This window comes from Phyllobates terribilis, unplaced genomic scaffold (assembly GCF_046119375.1).
Source record: "Phyllobates terribilis strain yellow unplaced genomic scaffold, ASM4611937v1 Scaffold_1__5_contigs__length_1240528914, whole genome shotgun sequence".
Lineage (NCBI taxonomy): Eukaryota > Metazoa > Chordata > Amphibia > Anura > Dendrobatidae > Phyllobates > Phyllobates terribilis.
In genome coordinates this window covers 1,124,187,506-1,124,212,044 of record NW_027362761.1, presented here as the reverse complement: position 1 = coordinate 1,124,212,044, position 24,539 = coordinate 1,124,187,506, and the positions used below count along the sequence as shown (strand labels likewise).

General features: G+C 42.1%; 1 protein-coding gene across 3 annotated transcripts in view; it reads left to right on the top strand.

Moving 5' to 3' along the window:
* SLIT2 (slit guidance ligand 2) overlaps positions 1 to 24,539 on the top strand; it is a 418,064-nt gene that overhangs the window by 290,501 nt on the left and 103,024 nt on the right. For all 3 annotated transcript variants that reach the window (XM_073646944.1, XM_073646948.1, XM_073646958.1), the window contains exon 6: positions 20,028 to 20,099. In XM_073646944.1, the coding sequence (XP_073503045.1) occupies positions 20,028 to 20,099 (72 nt within the window). The remainder of the gene's footprint in view (positions 1 to 20,027; positions 20,100 to 24,539) is intronic.

Sequence of the window (24,539 nt, the reverse complement as noted above, 5' to 3'; positions counted from 1 at the left end):
CAGCATTTGGCTGAATCTAGCAAAGCTAATCCTTTTTGGCCTATTGCAGAGTGTGTTAGTCAGTGGAGTAGCCTATCTGTGTTGCAAGATATACCACCTGTGTATAGAATACCAATTTTTTTACTGCACCTAGTGAAGTAAAATCTTTTGGGCATAGCATCATTCTATTAGTCCATCTATACTGACCTCCATCAGGTTGCAAACTGAATCTAATTTTTTTCTGCATCTAGCTCTGAAAAAATATTGGGCTTCTAGCTGTGTGTGGGTCTTGTTCTATTAATCCATCTATACTGACCTCCATCAGGTTGCAAACTGAATATAATTTTTTTCTGCATCTAGCTCTGAAAAAATATTGGGCTTCTAGCTGTGTGTGGGTCTTGTTCTATTAATCCATCTATACTGACCTCCATCAGGTTGCAAACTGAATAAAAAATTTTTCTGCATCTAGCTCTGAAAAAATATTTGGCCTTCTAGCAGTGTGTGGGACTTGTTCTATTAGTCCACCTATACTGACCTCCATCAGGTTGCAAACTGAATATATTTTTTTCTGCATCTACCTCTGAAAAAATATTGGGCTTCTAGCTGTGTGTGGGACTTGTTGTATTAGTCCATCTATACTGACCTCCATCAGGTTGCAAACTGAATATATTTTTTTCTTCATCTACCTCTGAAAAAATATTGGGCTTCTAGCTGTGTGTGGGACTTGTTGTATTAGTCCATCTATACTGACCTCCATCAGGTTGCAAATTGAATATAATTTTTTTCTGCATCTAACCCAGCCAATAGTTTTGGCCTAATACCACAGTTTGGCCACTCAGCTCTGCTCGGTTACCATCCATTGTTTTTTTGTGCAAACAACTCCAGAGTTGTGAATTAGTTAACCACCAAAATGAGTGGAAAAAGGCCTGCTGCTGGTGGAAAGGGGAATAGGCGTGTTGGGAAGGGGAAAAAAGGTTGTGTCCGTGGGGTAGGTGTTAAAGCAACAGTAACATCTGCAGAAGAAAGACCATCTTCCAGCCAAACTAAAATGTCTACTTCTTTTAGCGGACAATGTGATAAGATCCCTTTCTTACGGCCACGCCAATCGCTACAAATTCCAGATGAGGCACAAAAACAGCAGGTGCTTCAACGGATATCAAGTGCTCCTTTAAGTGGGCTCTCCTCCACATCAACTTCAACATCACAAATACTCCAGTCCTCAAAGGTGTCACCCAAATCGCACTTGCTTCCTCACAGCTCCCAAATCTCCAGCTGCCCGTCTGAGTATGAGGTAGAACAGATGGTTGAGTCTGCAGAGCTGTTTACTCATACTATAGCCTGGGAATCAGAGGTCGACTCCAGCGCTTCTGTGAATCCAGACGAGGAAATGATCTGCACTGATGCCCAGAATCTTTATGAGTCGGATCCAGGACCAGACGCAGAAGGTTCTGACCATAATGTAGACCCTCATTCCCAAACTGTAACTCCTGTTGGTGGAGACAATGAGGAAGACGATGATAAGACTCAAATACCTGATTGGAGCGACAACTTTAGTTTTTTGTCAGGGCAGGAACAGGTTGGCTCTGAGGACGACGGGTGTGATAACACACAGGGTGATGATGATGAGGCTGGAGATCCCACTTACTGTCAACCCACAGTCAGCCAAGAGATGAGGTCAGCAGAGGAGGTGGAGGAAGATGCTAGTGACGACGAGGTCAGGTTGCACCTTCCTGGACAGAGACGTAGTACTGGAAGCACGTCAACAACTGCATCCTCAAACACAACTCTGCCTCTCACCACAAGTCGTGGTGGCTCTTCAGGTCGCATGGGTGCTAAGCCTTGCATAGCCTGGGCATTTTTTCAGATCGATAAAGATGACCCAACTCGTGTTATCTGTAACATTTGTCAGCAAAAGCTAAGTAGAGGCCAAAAAATACATAGTTTGAGTACTTCATGCATGAACCGGCACATGGACATGAAGCATAAGTTGCAGTGGGAAGCTCAGTGTGCTACAATGCGGCCTAGCCGGCCGGGCCAACCACCGTCTGCCATATCTTGTGCATCCGCGGCCTCTTCATCCTCTGTGACTGGGGGGACAGCAGTCACACCTGTTTTGGGGCGCAGACCTGCCACCTCTTTACCCGCAACAGCCAGCGTGATTGGCAGGTCATCATTTTCTTTGGAGGTGGGAACACCAGCTGGCGTTGAGCGCTGTCCGACATCGATAGCACCACCTTTGGATCAAGGCAACCTAACATGTCCGCCTGCATCTTCCTCACAGACCGGCAGTTTGCCGGGGACACCCTTATCAACCCCGTCTAAGCACAATAGCCAGCCCTCGGTCCCTCAGATGTGGACAAGTAAAAGACCATTTCCTCCTAGCCATGAGAAAGCTAAGAGGTTGAATTTCACCATCTGCAAGCTCTTGGCTACAGAAATGCTGCCTTTCCGCCTGGTGGACACAGAGGATTTTCGAGACCTTATGTCCGTCGCAGTGCCCCAGTACCAGATGCCCAGTCGGCACTACTTCTCAAAGAAAGGTGTGCCTGCGCTCCACCAGCATGTCGCACACAACATCACCGCTTCTTTGAGAAACTCTGTGTGTGACAGGGTGCATTTCACCACAGACACTTGGACGAGTAGGCATGGACAGGGGCGTTACATGTCGCTGACTGGGCACTGGGTAACTATGGTGACAGCAGGACAAGGGGCTGCTGTCCAAGTCTTGCCGTCCCCACGAGTTGTGCGTCAATCCTCTTTATGTCAAAGTTCCTCCACTGCTTCTGCCTCCTCAACCTCCTCTCGGTCTTCCACCTGCACCCAAAGCCTGTCTGGTCATGCCACAAGCTTTCTAACTGCGCAGAAGGGATCCTGCACACCTCCTTACTATGCTGGCAGTAGGGCTCAACGTCATCAGGCGGTTTTTACATTGAAATGTCTGGGAAATGTGAGTCACACAGCTGAGGAGTTGTGGTCAGCTCTGGAGAACCAATTTCATGAATGGTTGTCTCCACTGGACCTGAAACCAGGGAAGGCAGTGTGCGACAATGCTGCAAACCTGGGTGCGGCCCTTCGCCGGGGCAATGTCACACACGTGCCTTGTATGGCTCACGTGTTGAACCTGGTTGTCCAGCAATTCTTAGCCCACTATCCCAGACTAGATGGCCTTCTGCAGAGGGCACGGTCGCTGTGTGCTCACTTCCGCTGTTCGCATCCCGCAGCTCAGCGACTTACATCTCTACAGAAGTCGTTGGGCCTGCCACTTCACCGGCTAAAATGCGATGTGCCTACCCGGTGGAATTCAACTCTGCACATGTTGCAGCGACTGTGGCAGCACCGACAAGCCCTGGTGCAATACGTTCTGACGTATAGCCTGGGCCAACGAGATTCAGAGGTGGGGCAAATCACGCTGGAGGAGTGGTCTCAGATCAGGGACCTATGCACCCTTCTGCACAGTTTTGAAATGGCGACGAAGATGTTTAGTGCTGACGATGCTATTATCAGCATGACTATTCCGGTGATTTACATGCTGGAGCACATGTTAAACAGAATTCGGAGTCAGGTGGTGGCACAAGAGGAGGTGGAGGAAGTAGAGGAGGAGGAGTTGTATGCGGAAGGGCTAACATCTGCAAGGTCCAGACGGTCGGCAGCACCAAGGCGGCAGGCATGTGAGGGTGAGGGAGATGGTTTTACCAGGGCGCATGGTAGCAGCCAAACTAGTGAGGAAGGTGCAGGAGCCCAGGAAGAAGTGGAGGACGAACTGATGGAAGACTCATCAGATGAGGGAGACCTTGATCACATTTCTGTTGTGCGAGGTTGGGGGGAGAGGACAGAGGAAGGAAGCATGATTGTTACCTCGCCACCAACACAACAGGGACTTGGTGCTCCTGGATGCGCAACACACATGAGTGCCTTCTTGCTGCACTACCTGCAACATGACCCTCGAATTGTGAGAATTAGAAATAATCCTGACTACTGGGTTGCCACACTGTTAGATCCCCGGTACAAAAGTAAATTTGCAGAAATTATTCCTGCCATAGAAAGGGATGCACGCATGCAGGAGTATCAGCAGAGACTGTTGCAGAATCTTACATGTGCTTTTCCACAAAATACCAGTGGTGCACGTAGTGAATCTCACAGTTCCAACTTGCCAACCGTGGGACCGTCAAGTGTTCAGCACTCAAACCGTAACAGAACCACAGTATCTGCTGGTAACATCAATTTTGCGGAATCATTTCACCACTTTTTTAGCCCATCCTTTGCAAGGCCACAGGAGACAAGAAGTCTGACATATAGTCAACACCTAGAGACGATGGTACAGGAGTATCTCCAAGTAAACATTGAAGCCACGACTGTGTCACTGGACCCTTGCTCTTTTTGGGTTTCCAATCTGGATAAATGGCCGGAGCTAGCCACTTACGCCTTGGAGATCTTGTCATGCCCCGCAGCCAGCGTTCTGTCTGAACGTGTGTTCAGCGCTGCTGGTGGTGTGCTGACAGATAAGCGCACGCGGCTCTCCACTGATAATGTAGACAGACTCACGTTCATAAAGATGAACAAATCATGGATCCGAAACGACTTTTCTACCCCTGTGTCATCCAGGGGAGAGTAAAAGCTTGATGATTGGTTAAAATCACCCTACCAACCATTTTAAGCTTTCAAATTACTAATCATGTTTATCTGTATCTTGACTGGAAAATAATTTGGGCTTTGTAGCAGTGTGCAGCACTGATCCTATTAGGCCATCTATACTAAAGCTTCACCAGATTTAAAATTTAAAATAATTTTTAGCTGCATCTAGCCCGGAAAATAATTTTGGGGCTCCGAGATGCGCAAGACACATAAGTGCCTTCTTGCTGCACTACCTGCAGCATGACCCTCATATTGTCAGAATTCGAAGTAATCATGACTACTGGGTTGCCACACTCTTAGATCTCCCAAACTTTTCGATCAACCTTTTCATTTTAATAAAGACCAAAAAAATGGTCATTTTTGAAATTATAAGCATTAGCAGGTTGTTAGAAACTGAAATCAAACAGTTTTCAACTCAAAACTTTATTCTAGGTGATGTTACATTTTCACATAGGACCCCTTGTTCGAAAGGAGCTTCTGAACTCTCTCGTCCATTGAATTTGTCAGGTTTTGGATGGTTTCTGCTTCAATTGTTTTGCATGAGGACAGAATACCCTCCCAGAGCTGTTGCTTAGATGTGAACTGCCTCCCGCCATCATAGACACTCCTTTTAATGATGCTCCAAAGGTTCTGAATGGGGTAGAGGTCAGGGGAGCATGGGGGTCACACCATAAGTTTGTCCCCTTTTATGCCCATATCAGCCAGAGATGCAGATGTTTTATGTGCAGCATGAGATGGTGCATTATCATGCAGAAAAATGATCTTGCTGTGAAATACACGGTTCTTCTTCTTGAACCATGGCAGGAAGTGCTGTTTGAGCAAATCCACATACATTATGGAGTTCATCTTTAGCGCCTTCAGGGATCCTAAAGGGGCCGACAATCTCTCTCCCCATGATTCCAGCCCAAAACATTACTCCACCTCCTCCTTGTTGGCGCTGTAGCCGTGTTTGCGTGGGGTGTCCATCAACCAGCCATCCTCCACTCCATCCATCTGGACCATCGAGCGCTGCACGGCACTCATCCGTGAACAAAACTGTTTTGAAATCAGTCTTCATGTAATGTTTGGCCCACTGGAGCCGTTTCTGCTTGTGTGAAGATGATAGAGGAGGTCGACAGGATGGCGTATGCACAGCTGCAAACCTCTGAAGGACCCTGCATCTTGTTGTTCGGGGGACGTTGGAGGCACAAGCAGCTTCAAAAACTTGTCTGCTGCTATGACAAGGCTTTTTGGCCGCTGCTCTTTCAACCTGACGTAATTGCCTGTAGGAAAGAGTCCTCAATTTGCCCTTATCAGCACGCACACGTGTGTACTGTGAATCAGCTACATACTTCTTGATTGCCAAGACACTTCATCCTGATCATCGCACAATGTTGATTGTAGTCATGCCTTGACCTAAACACTCCACAATTTGTTGCTTCTCAGCAGCCGACACATCCTTTTTCTTTCCCATTTTGGCAGAAAATGTAGGCTGCTTAATAATGTGAGAGAGCCTTCTTAAGTAGTCTTGCCTTTCATTGGACACACCTGCCAAACTAATTAGCACAGGTGTCTGCAATTGCTTACAGTGATATAAAGAGCCCTGACACACATCACCATCAATGAGTTTAACTGACAAACAAACAAATTCTTCCCTTATCACTCCTAAACACTTTTTGCATAATAATTTGGAACGCAGTGTACATGTGCTTTTCCACAAAACACCAGCGGTTCACGTAGTGAATCTTACAGTTCTAACTTGCCAACCGTGGTCTGTATGGAGTTGTTCAATAAAGGGCCCAAAATTAAGATAACATAGATGGGAGAGGTCTCTATGAATAGGAATTCCTAAGTATTTGATACCCTGTGAGGGACAGGCAAAGGGAAAGTTGGACTGGATGGAATCCTATATGGATTTGGGGAGGGAGACATCGAGGGCCTCAGACTTCGCTGCATTGATTTTAAAATTTGACCATGTAACAAAGTGATCTATTTCAGCCATAACAGCAGGGATGGATATATGTGATTGAGTGATATATACTAGGACATCATCAGCAAATAGAGAGCACTTGTACTCGGTGCCTCCCACCTCAATCCACCTAATATTGGGGTTATGGCGAATTGATGAGAGCAGGTGCTCCGTCACTAGGATGTATAAGAGAGGGGACAGAGAACATCCCTGCCTTGTCCCATTGGTAATTGTGAAAGGTGATGAAAATTTTCTGACGCGCCCCCTGGGCCTTGGGACACCCGGAGCCGGACCCTTTTTGGTGGATGCTGGTGGTTGTAGTCTCCATGGCGGCAACCCGGTTCCGTGGCTCAGGGCGGTCAAACCAGTGGCGGAACTATTTATGTGGTTTTGATGTTTAAATGTCCGACTACGCCACCCGTGGATTGCGGTCAGAGTGAACCGCCGCTCCAGGGCAGACCGCTGAGGCTGGTGTTGTGGGTGCAGCAGAGCGTAGCATAACTCCCCACGGGAGGAGTATAGCCTCAGGGCAGTGTATGCGGAGGATGGGGGTGATGGTGCAGGGCAGCAGCAGTAACGACACGGAGTCAGTGATGCAGTCCAGGGCCTTTACTCACAGTTCTTATTATCCAGACCACGTCTGCAGGTAACGGCTGCCCACGTCGTACTGTGCTCACCAGGTGAGGGGCTCAGACAACTCCCAGATAACTTTGGAGCACTTCACAGGACCCCCTTTGTGTGTCCTTTGTCTGGCCTTTCTTACCAACACTTCTGTCCGGCTGCCTCGGGCCTCCTCTTGGTAAACTTGGCGCCAGTTTCCCTGACCCTATGTGGTGCCTTCCTAGCGGGTGTAGCGAGGGGCTGCGCCACATAAAATGTCAGAGCCTCCGGTTTCTAGCTGAGGGTCGTTTCCTGCCTCCACTAGTTCGGGGACCGGTCTCCCCCTTTGGCCTGACCCCTCCACGCAGGTGGATTCGGGCGTGCGGTGGCGACTCGCCCGTCCGCACCCCTGGGATCCCTTCATTCCTCGTTCCTGGAGCCTTCTCCGCTCCTCTTCCTTCCTTCTCCCTCTTCCAGGCCTGGGCCTCTGTTACTAGGCCCGCCTCCGGAGCAGAGCTCATGCAGAGCCCCTGCTCCCTGCCACTTCTGCTCAGACTTCTCTGCACTGAACTAAGATGGTGCCCACCTTTTATACTCCCTTCTCAATGCACCCAGGAACTGCTTCCTCCCTGCTCCTGCACTACAGGGTTCCCCTTCCTCAGTGTTCCCTCCCCCCACTCCAGCCAGGGACAGGGACTGTCGTGCCCATCTCAGGGGCATATTGGTCGCCCTGCCCCACGGCAATGTGGTGTAATGCATGCAGGTGTCGGGTCCTGATCCACACTCCATCCTTACCTGAGAGTGAGATATCACACCTCTGGGTGAGGTGCAATACGTCTGTAGCAACCGAGCCCTCAGGGTGCTACAGTTCCATTTATCTTCAGCCTAGGTGACGTATTGCGATACAGGGCTGTGATTTTGGCTATAAAAGGGTCCCCTAGACCCCTACCCCAAGCTTTTTAAGAGAATCATATATGGCGTGCCAGGAGACTCTATGGAATGCTTTCTCAGCATCCAACGAGAGTATCTAATTACAAATTTTTAACTGCATCTAACCCAGGAAATACTTTGTGCCTAGTAGCAGTGTCTGCTAGTCAGCGGATTATCCCGGCTGTTAAGCAAGCTACACCACCTGTAGTTTAGACACTTAATTTTTTCAAAGGAAATGATTCGGGACCATGGGATACTTAGTGAAGAGCATCAGGAGGCACCCCAAGGCATAGGGGCTGGGACTGGCATTAGGATGCCTTGCGGTGGACAGCCGAGCTCGATCCTTATAAAAGCTTTTTAACTGCAGCAGCTTTAGTGGACGCTACTGGAGCTGGAATTACGCGGCTGCTGGCATGAGACTTGCCCTCCAATAGATCCTTGTAAATGGATTTAAAGTGTATTCATTCAAATTAGAGAGACAATTTAAATTAAAAAGCTTAGAGCTGCCTCCACCACAGGGGGGCTCGCTCGACCCACCAGCGGACAGGCACCAGTATTGGGAGAGGGGGGCTGGCCGTCAGGGTTCACCGCGGCTCTGGCACAAACCCGGCGACACGGAGGTGGCACGGGCAGGAGCGGACTGGCCGTGTCGGCTTCTCACTTTTTGGATTTTAGAAGGGCATGACATGCCTATATCTGTGTCTCCCCCTCCTTTTACTCCTCCACCTCTTTTATTTTCGCATGACTATATGTACTTGTCACTTTTCCATGTGTTAGTTATGTCTTCTGAGCAGTTTGTCAGCTTTTGGACACCTTTGAAGGTGTTTTCTATGTGTTTCTATGTGTTTTTGTTTGCCTGCCATTGTTTTTAACGGTGTTCGAAGGTGTTCGACGAACAGTTCGACGAACACACGGGTGTTCGACGAACCGAACCGAACTCGAACACTACGGGGGTGGCTCAACACTACTAAAGAGGCAGCTAATGCAGGTCCTATGGGCCCCGAGATAGGAGAGATGGGGCCAGTGCAACAGTCACCACCCCATAAAACTGCATTAGTAGCAGAAATGGGGTTACTTTCCTAAAGACCCCACAAACAAATTAAAACAAAGTTGTCCGAACTCACCGATTTTTTTCATTCCCAGGAGACTAATTCATCTAGGAGGTCATCATTTGTCAAGGAGTCAGGAGTGTGCTCAGAGGAGATAGGCTGCCACCAGAGAGGTCTGGCAGTGGCTCCTCTCTACCCCCATTGAAAATATTTTTGGCCAAAATGAGCATACACAAATATGGGTTATCATATAGAATAGCTGCCAGCCTGATGGAAGTTGAATGTGTATGGCCACCTTTAGGGTCATAAAATATGCATGAAGAGGGAAACAGTCGACAAGTCCTTCTCTCCTGTATGTCAAGATCTTGTACCATAATGGGCACCAACTACGCCTTTAACGTAAAAATGTCTAACAAGTTGTGCTCTGCCCAAAAATATGTGAAAATCGGGCACATTTTGATTAAATAATAATTAGATAATGATTAATAGAAATAAATAAGGACATGGGATAATTAGTTTGCTTTTTCAACAGAACCTTGTGTGAGATCTCAATTGGTTCTCTGTGTATTTCCTCCATCCTGCAAGAAAACCTGTTGAGTTTTTGGGCTTAAATCTGAGCTGAGAATATACACAGTAAAATACCAAGTTGAGCTCTGCTACATCTGAATAAGTAAACCGGTCATTCTAATTCATGGCCGCTCTCGAAGCTTTGCACGTTATTTAAGGCCAAAGATGGTGGTGTGAGAATGGCTATGGGAGTCGTAGGGGAAGGGGCATGCTGAGAGTTGTAGTTTTTCATGTTGAGTTCAGTGTCACTGCACATTCAGCCACCTCCCTGCATTCAGAGCAGAGTGCTGTGTATGTGAATACAGATATCCTAGACACACTTCATTCATTGTACACAGCCCCCCTGCCTGGATGACAAAGAAGGAAGAGCCCCTCTGACCTTTAGCCGTGCCGGTGGCAGCTGCCATACTACCACTAATAGAATTTCTCTCACATATCCCGAAACATAAAATGTAGGGAGCTGAAGAGGCATTTTTTCGGGTTAATTGAACCAGTAAATTCTTAATGGCTCCTTTTCATTTAGTTAATGTAATGCACTTTAAGGCAATCAGACGAGAGTGAGACCGTAAAGTGCTTAAGTAATCATCCTATAGTGCTGCCTATACAAATTATCGCTGGCATGCTCCTGAGAACCTGTATTTATGTATATTTCAGAAAAAGGGATGTTGTAACTGAATTGTGACATTAACTGGTGAATGCCAGGTCATCTGAGGGTAGGCCAAACAATCTACAGATTTTTCCTTACTGTGTTCCTATTTGACCAGTTACACAAAACTGCAACTTCTGCACCACCTAAAGTTATGCCATTCTTGTCAACCAAGTCTTGTACAGAACTGTGTTCTGTCCTGAACTATGTCCATACCTGAATTGTGTCTTATCCTAAATTGTACCTTGTCCTGAACTGTGTCTTTTACTGAATTGTGTCCTGTCCTGAAGTGTGTCTGGTCCTGAACTATGTCCTGTGTCTTGTACTGAACTGTGTCCGGTCTTGTGTTTTTTACTGAACTGTCTACTGTCCTGAACTGTGTCCTATCCTGTGTTTTGTACTGAACTAACTCTGGCCTGTCATGACCTGTGTCTTGATCTGAATTGTGTCTTGTCCAAAACTGTTCAGTTACAATGCAAAATGAAATGGGACTTAAGGCCCCGTCACACTTAGCGACGCTGCAACGATCCCGACAACGATACGACCTGTCAGGGATCGTTGCTGCGTCGCTATGTGGTCGCTGGTGAGCTGTCAAACAGGCAGGCTCACCAGCGATCAGGGGAGCAGCGACATCGTGGAAAGAATCTTTCCACGATGTCCTGCTCCGGTTACCAGCCTGCTGAAGCAGGAGCAGGCTGGTAACCATGATAAACATTGGGTTACTAGGGGCACACGCGCACCTAGTAACCCGTTGTTTATCATGGTTACCACTCTGCTACGGTGAGCGGGAGGTTACCGCTCACTTTAGCAGGCTTGTAACCATGATAAACAACGGGTTACTAGGTGCGCGTGTGCCCCTAGTAACCCGATGTTTATCATGGTTACCAGCCTGATCGCTGGTCACACACAGTGATGTGTGCTGACCAGCGGGAGGGCAACGACCAAAAAATGGTCCAGGACACTTTGCAGCGATCAGCGACCTCACAGCAGGGGCCTGATCACTGCAAAGTGTCACACAGAGCGACATCGCTGGTGAGGTCGCTGTTGCGTCACCAAAACCGTGACACAGCAGCGATCTCGCTAGCGATCTCGCTATGTGAGACGGGGGCTTAAGATATAAACTTTTATGACGGGACTAATTTCCCAATCTGAGCTCCAGGACAGCTGGAAGACAATCCCATCATAAGAGATGCTAAAACATGACTTTTATTAATTTCAAACTTAAAACTGGTCAGTGCAATGATAATTAAAATAATTGCTAGAACTGTCCTGTATTATATTATCTCCAATCAATTCTTTGAATTGATTCAGTTTCCAAAGCAACATCTGTCCATATTAATCCAACCTATATTTCACGGCTGCAGACCGTGATCATGCATTAATTCATGATTAGATCTTAATGCTGTTGCTATACATCAGGATCATTCATCAGCTAAAAAACATTCATAGCCACCCCAACAAGTTTCGCCTTAGCAGACTCCCTCAGGGGGCTGGGGTTATAATGAGAAAGTATGCACTTTTTTGTTGTATTATCACCAAAAAGTCCGTCTCCTTTCTGGAAAACCATTTTTAAAACTTGCCTGGTAGTACAAACTCCAAAGCCTCTGGGACTCTGTACCCACCAAACTCCATGTACATGGCTATGCTGAGCCCTATATCACTGATACTGTCACCCAGCTTTCCCAGAAACAGATACAATATTGATTTGTTTTTTACTCTTAAGTAAATGCTCCTTAATATTATAGATCATTGCCTCCCTTAGATGACTCACTTTTCTAATCTGCGGTTGTCCTTTCATTGAGGTCCATGTCCTTTCTCATTTTCTTCATTTTAAACTTGTTAATAGCTGCAGAGATAAAATATATCAGAAAATGGGCAATGAGAAGAGACGATCTGAGATCAGCCGTGTTAAACGCTAAACACTTCATACTCCAGTGGTATCTTGTAAAAACCGAGCGAGATGATTGTCCTCAATGATTTCTCCTCTCTGGGATGATTTACAAGATGCTGTGTCAGCAATGATTTATCTATTGACAGCTAAGGATAATAAGATACGGGCGTACATGCAGCTCGCCCTTTTTCAAATTAACCTACAGACTGCATTAGGCAAATTTGATGGCATAAAAGGATTTTGCCAATTTGTCTGGAAGCAATTCCTCTTTGGTGCTGCACTAAGAGGAGCATTTCATGCCACCGAGCAATTTAAACGACTTTGATAGATAGTCCAGGAGGTGAAAGTATTGTACTGTACATCTATATTATCACTCCAATAAAAAGCCAATTCCCTTAATTGCTGGCGAGAATTAATCTGCAGAGCAGGGGAACTGCGGCAGCAGGAGGGAGCGCGTCCTTGTGTTGCCTTAACTCAGTGCCCCCTAATTCACAACCGTATCCATTCATTACCTACAGTGTCCTGTATATACAATCACAGAACAAATCTATCTATCATCTATCTATCTATCTATCTATCTATCAATCTATCTATATATTTATCTATATACTGTATCTATCCATCTATCTATATATCTATCCAATATCGATCTATCTTTATTTATCTCTCGATCATATATCTTTATCTATCACTTATGTTTTAATCTATCTGTCCATATATGTAAAAAGAACTGACCAGCACATCCTAAATGTGAACAGGCGCAAGCTGCAGAAACTGAATAAGATGGCAAGCACATCAAGAGAATGCCAAGAGTGTGCAAAGCAGTCATCAAAGCAAAAGGTGGCTACTTTGAAGAACCTAGAATATAAGACATATTTGCAGTTGTTTCACACTTTTTTGTTAAGTATATAATTCCCCATGTGTTAATTCATAGTTTTGATGCCTTCAGTGTGAATGTACAATTTTCATAGTCATGAAAATACAGAAAAATCTTTAAATGAGAAGGTGTGTCCAAACTTTTGGTCTGTACTGTATATCTATCTTAACTTTTTATACTATCTTTCCTTATTTAATTCTTTCTTTCGTATTTCCTTTCTTACTCTGATTTTCCTTTTTTTCCTTTTTTTTTCTTTCCTTTTTTCTTTCCTTGTATTTATCTATCTACCTGGAAAATTGAAGGCAGCACTCTTGAATAGAAAATGTAATAGCCCATAGTGATGGCAACGTTTCGGTCCAATTGTATCATTTTCAATTTTGGGAGTGTTGCCTTCATTTTTGTAGGTAAACTGGAGCATTGGTTTATGCCTGGGAGGCTCTGCACCCCTGCACCCCTTTTTTTGCTGGTGCTGCCTTGATTTTTTTATATCTATCTATCTAAAAAGACAAAATGAGCTGCAGCACCAGCAAACCGACTTGTGGGTGCAAAGCTTCTCAGGCAAAGCCCAATCCTGTAGATCTATACAAAAAAGGGAATAGCATCACTCCAATTCCAAAAAAATTATAGTGTTTATTCATCCAACAAACTTGAGAAAGGTTCCCACATGAACCCAAACGTTGCCATGCTGGGCAAATAAACAGTATCTTTTTTTTTTTAATTGGAGTGCTGCTATTCCCTTTTTTGTATATATCTATCATAAAAATGAGGCAGCAGAAGTGTAGTAATAATGCATGTGGCACCTCATCCACTCAAAATAGAAATTCTAAAAACAAAGTAGACAGCAATCCGAGAGATATTCAATGCAAAAAATACTAAAAACTATTTGCCCTCGTGCAAAAAAGGCAAATGTTCAGCTTTAATTCAGAGAGCCGTGTCAAGTAAACACAGAGTGTAAGAGATCGGGTCATATAGGTAAAACTTGTCAGCATAATTTACATCCATCAATCAGGTAAGATCAGCGGAATATTACCCAATGATGAGCCGAAGGAAGTTCTGATTATGAAACATCTTATTAATGGGAACCTGTTACTCAGTTTTCCCAATATAAACTATGGCCATCACCTTTAAGGTCTATTTTACACAACTCTAGTAACCTGTATATAAGTCCCTAATCTGTTCTGCATAGTACAAAGTATAACTTTTAGTATTCTCACCTATGCGGCGGTCCAGTCCGATGGGCGTTGCTGTTCTTCTTTCAGCTCCTCCTCTCTGGTCACAAGCGCCATCCTCCTGCCCTGCTTCATGTGTATGACACATCCTACACCATCCACACAGCGTCCTCCATCGCGCCCCTGTGCAGGCGTACTTCTCTCAGCCCTGCTGGGGTCAGAGCAAAGTACTGTAATGTGCATGCGCGGCTTCATTTCCAGGTCATCGGTGGTCTTTGGCCTCTCCCAGCACATGAGCATTACAGTATTATGCTCTGCCCTCAGCTGGCCTGAGAGAGGTGCGGCTGCACAGGGGAGTGATGGAGGACACTTTGCAATCATGTAGGACGCGTCATACACGTGAAACAGGGCAGGAGGATGACGTTTGCCACCAGAGAGGAGGCGCCAGAGGAAAAACAGCAACGCCCATCGGACCGGACCGCAACTTAATAAAAGTTATATTTTATACTAAGCAGAGGGAACTGGGGACTTGTATATTACTTACTAGAATATTTTAAAATAGTTCTTAAAGGTGGTGGCCGTAATTTACTGTATACTGGGAAAACCTAGTGACAGATTCCCTATAAATATTATCAAACGTGGACAACTTTCAGGATAAAATGCACAGGCTCTGACCTGCACTGAAAGTAAATGGAAAATTTAAGTGACATCTTTACAGTGGGCAGTATCTATGTATCTATCTATCTATCTATTAATCTATCTATCTATCTATCTATCTATCTATTAATCTATCTATCATCTATCTATCTTATATCTATCTATTTTTATCTCTATTTATCTATCTATCTCTTTATCTATCTCTTTCAATCTATCTATCTATCTATCCATCTATCTATCTAGCTATCTATCTCTATCTATTATCTATCTATCTCTCTATCTCTATATCTTTATATCTCTATCTCTCTCTATCTATCTCTATATCTATCTCTCTATCTCTCTTTATCTATCTCTCTATCTATCTATCTATCTCTATCTATCTCTATATCTATCTCTCTATCTCTCTTTATCTATCTATCTATCTATCTATCTATAGCTATCTCTACCTATCTACCTATCTATCTATCTATCTATCTATCTATCTCTAGATCTATCTATCATCTATCCGGTGTATAAGAAAGACATAGCTGAACTAGAGAGGGTGCAGAGAAGAGCGACCAAGGTTATTAGAGGACTGGGGGGTCTGCAATACCAAGACAGGTTATTACACTTGGGATTATTTACTGTGGAAAAAAGAAGGCTTAGGGGTGATCTTATTACTATGTACAAGTATATGAGGGGACAGTACAAAGACCTGTCTACTGATCTTTTTACTCTGAGGCCTGAGACGGGGACAAGGGGGCATCTTCTACGTCTGGAGGAAAGAAGGTTTAATCATAATCACAGACGGGGATTCTTTACTGTAAGAGCAGTGAGACTATGGAGCTCTCTGCCACATGATGTTGTAATGAGTGATTCACTACTAAAATATAAGAAGGGCCTGGATGCCTTTCTTTAAAAGTATAATATTACAGGTTATAAATACTAGATTCCTTGATAGGGCGTTGATCCAGGGAACTAGTCTGATTGTCGTATGGAGTCAGGAAGGAATTTTTTTCCCCAATGTGGAGCTTAGTGTTTGCCACATGTTTTTTTTTTGCCTTCCTCTGGATCAACATGTTAGGCTATGGGTTAACTAGATGGACTTAGTCTTCCTTCAACCTTAAAAACTATGTTACTATATATCTATCTATCTATTACCTATAATATGTCTAATAAGGTTGTTTCTAATTAATGTGCAAAAAAAATGGTTCAAGCAATCAAAATGTCATATCTATCCCAAAATGGTATCAATAAAAAGGTTGTGTCGCCTCACAAGAAAATAATCTCTTATATGGCTCCATAGACCAAAAAATGAAACGTTACGAATCTCGGAAAATGGCGACACAACCTCCAAAATGTTTTTTTCAAACTTCAGATTTTTTTTTTTAACTTCTAAAATAATGTAAAAAAAATGGACAAGTCTGGTATCACCGTAATCATATTGCTGAGGAGAATTATATTGCCAGGTCATTTTCTACCACACAATGTACACCATGAAAACAATTGGCAAAAAAATAATGTTTGAATTGCGTCTTTTTCACAATTTCACTGCACTTGGGATTTTTTTTCATTTTCCCAGTACACTATGTGGTAAAATGGATAATGAATAGTTAACTCAAAACTACAACTCATTCCACAACAAAAAAACCTATCATACATCTATGTGGACAGAAAAATAAAAAAAAGGATGGCTCTGGGAAGTAGAGGGAGGAAAAAATGAAAATGCAATAACAGAAATATTTTCCTCGTTAATTATTTGTGACTTTTTGAAAAGTTGCAAAATTTGTCACCATGGTACTTCCGTCGCTCTCCGCAGTGATTTTATGTATGCCAGAATTTTTTGCTTTGTTTTACTTAAACGTGCAGGTTTGTTTTTTGTTTTTTTTGCACTAAAAAGTTACAAGAAAGCAAAATTATAGACCATTTTTGACCAGGTCCAAACTGTATGAACTGCGTGCGACAATTTTGAAGAACTTGGCACAAAAAATGGCAACACGTAAAACAAAACAAAAAGGAAAAATTGACATAAAAAAATGGAAAATGATGAATCGGGGCCTTAACGTTTCACGGTGCTGTTCTATAATGTCTGCTTAAAAAAGGTATCCTGCTCATGCGATTCTTAGTGAGAGATTGTAATTAAGAAGAATTTGCAAAGAAACCACCATATAAATGTTTTATTAATTCTTCGTTAAACGCCAAACATATAAAAAATAACAGTTTTAATAAAAACACCACCTGCTGTGTTGGGGTGGTCTTCTCTATTTTCTGCTCCACTTCCAGGATGTTCTGATGCTGCGGGTCTCCTGAGATCCTACAACATTAAACTATTAAACTGAGTCCAGTCACCAACTTGGATGGGGAATGTATTAAAGCCACATTTTTTTTCTTCTGCATTTATAGCATATTTTTTCATGTTCTAAACCATAAAGTAGCCAGGGAGCATTATATATATATAGCGCAGCTGTGTGCTGTATACATTCAGTAGTAAACAGATATATATATATACTGCGGGAATTGTAGGGAATCAAAGGCCATTCTACTCACGTGTGTGACCAGTGCCGAATTAGCATCCAGCATGGGGTGGTCAAACGTGGTCCTCCTTTTATTAATGTGTAGGATGCATGAAGTGACAAATATATAAGGCTCTGTTCACATGTCCGTTCCAACATTCCGTTTCTGTGTTCCGTATCAGGAGCAGACAAACAAAATAAGTGATCTGTAGCATCAGTTCTGCAAACAGAAGAGTAAGGACACTATTGGTTATTATTATTAGCACACATGACTTTTCTTTTTTTACGTTTTTTTTTTTTACAGAACTTATGCAGTTGATCACTTATTCTATTTGTCTGCTCTTAAAATAGAGACACATGAAATGGCCAAACAGAGCCCTAGGAGTTTTACATGAAGACCGCGATTCAGTTTATCATTAAATAGAATGAAGTTGTATAGTCAAGAGCTGTATTCACATTTCTGCTAGTTGCAATTGGAAACCGTTCACAGCCCTGTGCATAAAAATATCAAATTTGCTAGTTACATATGAAAGTGGCTCTCTGAGCTTGTACTTGTTTACACCTGTTTTTCTGTTTAAAAATTATGTTAAGTTTTTTGTTTTGATATTTGTATACATAGGCTGTCCGACCGAGCACTCCACCCATCAGCGTATGGTGGTTTTAATCACAGCTCGATCCTACCTACCCATATAATTGTAGACTATAAACCCAGGAAAGGTTTCATATTAGATTAGGTTCCCAGCAAAAAAGGTCACCTTGTCGATGGCTTTTGGCCATTTTTTTTGCGCTAAGTATCTTCATTTTAACTTTTTTTTTCTCAGAGTAGCAATGCAATTCCAATTTCATATATTCCATGTTTGCATACTATAGCGTTACATAGTGCAGCTTTAATTTGTGAGTTAACAGCCCTGTGCAGACATTGAACCAGCAAGTTGGGTGATTTCAGCTCTTATGTACATGTCTCCTCATTTACACAATCTATAACACCACCTGATTAGTAAATAATCTCCGTCCCCTGCAGTCAAAGTTTGTGATCCGCTCTTAAAGGGGTTCTCCGGTGATAGGTGACCTGCACTGGTCAGCAGAACGTTATCCACAAGGAGTCACTTTTATCCTTATTAGAATGAAACAGCAGGATGGGTGCCCAATCCCTGTTCCATTCATTCCATAAAAAGTCAAGCACATCACTTGGTAGCCCCATAGGGTAAGAATGGAGACGCGGTCGAGCATGCACACTGTTGCTCCAGTCTAACCGGGATGAAAGTTCCCCATTCTGCCTATGGGGGTGTGTCCAGTGGTTGGTCCCCCACCGATGTAGAAGTTACAATCTATTCTGTCCCCGGAGAAACCTTTTTAGCGGTCTATACACATACTTGCCAACTGTTCTGTATTTGCCGAGAATGTCCCAAATTTTCAAACTCAATCCCTGGAAATTTGGAGGTTCGATACCAAAGGGGTCTGATCCCTTGGTTTATCAACAGCTTTTTCCCTGATCTAGCCACAAATATTCAGTTTGGATTATGAAGACAAGTGGCTGCCGGACACTTCTGACAGTAGCTTATCTCCTGGCACCACAAAGAATTGGTCAAGATGAGCAAAACAGAGCCCAACCATCATTTCTCCAACATTTGCCAAAATTTTTATTATGTCCTGACCAGGTTTATCTAATGCTGAGCGCCAGGATAATTCCGCATGTCAATCTCAATTCTGCTACGTTACAGCAGATCTAGTGCTCTGCTATTTACAAAAACTTAAAAATCTGCTTTAAACTGTAGTTTATCAACTATTATTCTCCACTTCAACATGATTATATATATAGATTTTTTTTTTATTTCACTCCCCACAGCGCTTTACAGTCATTATCATCTCCATGTTATATCATCTGATTAATGACGCCTGCAGATAACTGCGACACCTCGTACGATACCTCTTCTTATTTCCCAAACCATGAAGTCATGGTCATGAAATCGAGATGAATTATTATGAATATGAAGATTAAAAAAAAAAAAAAAAGAGACCTCATTCTACCCCTGTAGAGCTATATTCATATCGTGACCTCAAATGTATCCAGATTGGATATTGGACTAAAAATACTCCCCGACAGCTGGACTGAACTTGTCCCGGACAAAAGGAAACAGCGCAGGGGCTTAAAGCTAAGAAGCCATATTACACAAGAATAGCATCTTCCCCTTTTCTCGCCAAAGATAGTAAAATTAACATGCAGCTGGTTCCTCTGATAAATGGATTCGGTTAGGTCACTGAGGGGATGCATGTGACACTAAGTGATTTACAGTCCCCTTACCTTAATGAAATTGTTTCAGCGAGATGACGCTGAGAGCTTTTAATGGATGGCTTTACTTGATGTAATGAAATTGCATTCCTTTGGCATTTAATATAAGGTGCAGTTATTATTTACTAGAGCTTTTCCATAGCTACTATTGCTATTGTGAGCAGCAGCAGCAGCAGCAGCAGGGCTGTAGCACAGTGCACACGGGGGAGACGGTGCACGGGAATAGCTGCTAGATAAGGAGGCCTAGATCTGTCCATTACATCCCATTTCCTAAGTCGATCCCTCTTCATCTGTTCACAGGCAACTGGATTTTAACCAGATCAGCTGTATTGAAGATGGAGCGTTCAGAGCCCTGCGCGACCTGGAAGTGCTGTGAGTACATCTTATCTCATGTCTTGGGTTCAGTAGAAGGAGCAGCCTCCGTTTGTGAGCATGTCTCTATGTGCTGTGCTACAATTGTGTGTATGTATATATCTATATGTATGAACCTTTTTTTTAATTGATCATTACTTATGATTTTTTTTTTAAATTCTGTATTGAAAATTTATAATAACGATTATACCCTAGGGGGTCATATATTAATAAGATATCTTAGTAGAAGAAAAAATTGTCGGAAAGATCTCTCCGCTGTTCGGCTCTTAGTAGATGATAAAAAAAATGAATAAAAAAAAAAGTAGTAAATTATGAACTATCAAAACTGCATTGATTGCCAGCGGTCTACTCAAAGAAGATAGCCGAAATGCATTGAACATGGGGCCTGGATAAGGAGGTGGTCTTTTAGAAATGTTTCACTGTATGCCGCACTATTGCGTCAGTCTGGCCACGCCTGTCTGACAGTAATTGCCGCAGTGCAGTACATTGCAGTGGCCACGTATGCGCTATTCTTTATGATACATTACTGCGGGATTCATAACCTTCATTTTTATCTATTTCTGTTTCCCGTCTCAGATTTTATTACATATTCGTTTTTATAGTCTTTTATGGGGTTTTAGATTACGGTAATATGTGTGCGGTATTCATAAAAAGTTACATAGACATTAATGAAGTCATGTATAAAGAGTGTCAGCGGTGGGACACGGCGTCCGCTCACTCACAATGGAGACCATACTTTCTACATCTCCATCAAAGAATTGTAGGATTTTTACTTACGCTGGACTAACAAGGCCAAACATTTCTTAGGAAGTGTGTGTCATTGTGGATAATAAATGTCCAGTGGTATGTATGATGTCTCTAAATAGTCGTCATAAGTAGAGACCTTTTTTCTGTATATGTCCCATGGTTGGTCCACATTTGACAATTACGGATATAAATGGCCCCCAAAATGTATAAGAGCAGCTCTTTGTATCTAATAAATGTGTTGAATATTATAGTCCTTTGTAAACAGTCAACTGTATATAGGTATTGTAACTGAGCGCCAACTCAGAATTTGTTTCCTGCTCATGTGACTGTTAGAATCGGCTTTATCAGTACTGAAGACCTCCGGAGTAGGATAAGTAAGTGGGAAACCTAGAGGGTCCAACCATCAGGTGTAGTGCGCTGCCCAGGTATAATAATGCAGCCATCCTGCCAGCACCAGCACACGGCCCTACCGCCACCTGTATGCAACTCACTAACGCGGAGCTTGTGCCAACCTATATCTAACTATGACATATCTATCTATCTATCTAATATCCAACGTCTCTCTATCTTACATCTTGTATCTATCTATCACACATCTATCTGTCCATCCATCTATCTTATATCTAATGTTTATCTAATATCTATCTATCTTATATCTAATATCTATCTATCTATCTTATATCTAATATCTATCTATCTATCATAGATCTATCTAATATCTCTCTCTCTCTATCTATCTATCACATATCTATCATAGATCTATCTAATAACTATCTATCGATAAATATCTGTCTACAATGCAAAATAAAAGTCTGTCTCTATCTATCTGTTTGTCTATGTCAATTTGTTCTATCAAATTATATATTTATATATCTATCTAATGTCTATTATCTATCTGTATCAAGTATCTACCTCATAGCTGTCTCAATAGCTATATATCTTCATCATCCTCCTGTCTCATGAAGTCAATCAATCTATTTATCTATCTATCTCATTTCTTTCTAGCAAATTATATATTTATATTTATATCTGTCTATTATCTATCTCTATAATTATCTATCTCATAGCTATCCCATTATCAATCTATCATCATACACCTGTCTATATATTTCTTTCTATCTATCTCTCAGATATCTATCTATCTACAATACAAAAAGATGTATCACTCTGCAACACCAAAAAAATCTATTTATCTATATACAATAGAAGAAAGGGTTATCTTCAACACAAAATAAAAGTCTATCTATTCTTCCATCCTTCCATCCATCCATCCATCCATCCATCCATCCAACCCTTAGGCTATGTTCACACACGTTGTGTTTTTTTTCTGCTGCAAATATGCTGCTAACTTTTCTCTGGCAGGAAAACAGCTCCGTAATTTGCTGCGTATTTGTTGCATTTTTGACCACCCATTACTTCCTATGGGAGAAAAAGTGCAGCAAATACGCAGCAAAAACTCTGAAAGAAGTGACATGCTCTATTTTCCAAATATGCAAGCAAGGCAGAAAATACGCAGCAAACTAAAAGCAACATGTGTGAACAGAGACTTCTGGTTTCTCATAGACTTTGCTGGTACCGCTAGACGCAGCTGAAAATTTACATAAAAATCTGGTGCAAATACACAGTAAAACACAACGTGTGTGAACATAGCCTTACACAAAATGAAAGCCAGTAGCACTATACAGGTAACAAAATGTCCAGGTGGAGGCTCAAAGACCCTTACCCCAGGGTCCCATCAAATCCAGATAAATTGGTTCAAAATGGCGGCACTTCAGTTCCTCTAGTATATAATGGAAAAAGTGAGATTTATTCACTGATAAAATTATATAGTATCTATCTATCTATCTATCTATCTATCTATCTATCTATCCATCTATATCCCTAGGTACGTATACTAGCTTTTAGCCCAGTGGTACAAAACTTTAAACGCCCAAGAGGCTCAATAAAGCGACGTTTACCCACATACATATTTCTATTTCTTTATGAGTACGATCTTAAAACTTATATAGAATAAAGCAAGAATGTTCCATTTTAGAACTCAAAATTAAATCTGAAATTTCCTCTCTGTTACAATGTAACAGTATCCTCTATAGCACGGCTTCAACAATTATTTCATAAAATACGCATACAGCTTTTTATGTTTAAAAAAATATATATGTTCCAAGCTTTTGTTGAATTAAACCGGCACAAAGAGGTTTCCAAAGCTCACATAAAACAATCATGAGTTATGACTTATTTCAAGATTTATTTGCAAATTTCATAGTCCTGTATGTTTCATATTGTATCTCGGATTGCTGAAGACCTGGTTAGTTTTACATTGCACATACAATCAATCCGTATAATTCTCTAGAGTAAAATCCCTCAATGACCTGATCGTTAGAATTTTTGTATTTTTAGAATGTAGAAAAAAAAGTAGATTCTCCGTGAATATTAAATTAATTTAGACACAAAAAAAATCATAACATTACCAGTGGTAAAAAAAATTTAATACATGACTTGCTCTTGCAACTATCTAACTCAGAGTAGAAGAAGAACAGTGGTTTCCCACCATTTATTGGTGATGTTTGAAATGTGAATATTGGGATGTTCAACACAACTTTATCATCTCCTTAGCTTTGAAGATGCTGGTCAGGATCCTCATATAATGGTAAAGATGTCCGCTGGGTGCCCTTAATGTAGCAATTAGAGTTTTTGTACAGTTATGAAAAAGGCAAATTAAAAATGAAAGAAATACAACTTTTGTTCCTCTGAAAATGTATAGTTCTTGTGATCTCTAGTAGATGTAGAGGACTCAAGAGCCACGACTCCGAGTCCTGAAACTTCAGTAGGTGAACACTTTGTTGGCATATACCATAAATATATGGTCCAAATTATTTGTCCTAAAAATATCAAATATCAGTAATGATTTGACATTCTTGTGACCTCTAGTACATGTAGAGGACTCGAGAGCCGCATGTGACTCCTATATGGTTGGCATATACCATATGTTTGTGGTATATGCCAACAAAGTGTTCACCTACTGAAGTTTCAGGAGTCACATGTGGCTCTCGAGTCCTCTACATCTACTAGAGATCACAAGAATGTCAAATCTTTACTGATATTTGATATTTTTTAGGACAAATAATTTGGACATATCACTCGATCATACATACCATACCATAGGAAAAAAGAACATAACCTTATTACCTCTTGATATGAAATGTATCGTTACGCCACTTGTCATACTTGAATGTGGCTCGCAAGTTATTAGGACATTAAAACCTGCATAGATTTTTCTTGACCAGCCTGATATGAGCTAATGTGGTTATGGGATAGACTTTATCTAAAACTGTCATAAATTGTAAGCATTGGAGGTGCCGTTGTGGCATAGTGACAAGTGTTTGTCCCTAGGTTGGAATTTAAGGAGAACAGTTTCATGAAGTTTGTAAGTTCTCCCCATATCTGCTTGGAATTCCGTGGTTTCTTTTCCATACTCCAAAAATATACTGATCAACTTATTAGATTTTTGGGAAACTGGACTTAGTTAGTGTATGATTATAAGAAAATTAGATTAAGGGCCCCATTAGAGAAAGGAACTGATATGATGGATAAAAACGCTGTGGAATATATTGAAGCTATTTAAGAGCAGGAAAATTAAAAATCTCTTGATAAAAGACCAAAAACACAAGTTTCTTAGCAAAAAAAACCAATGCT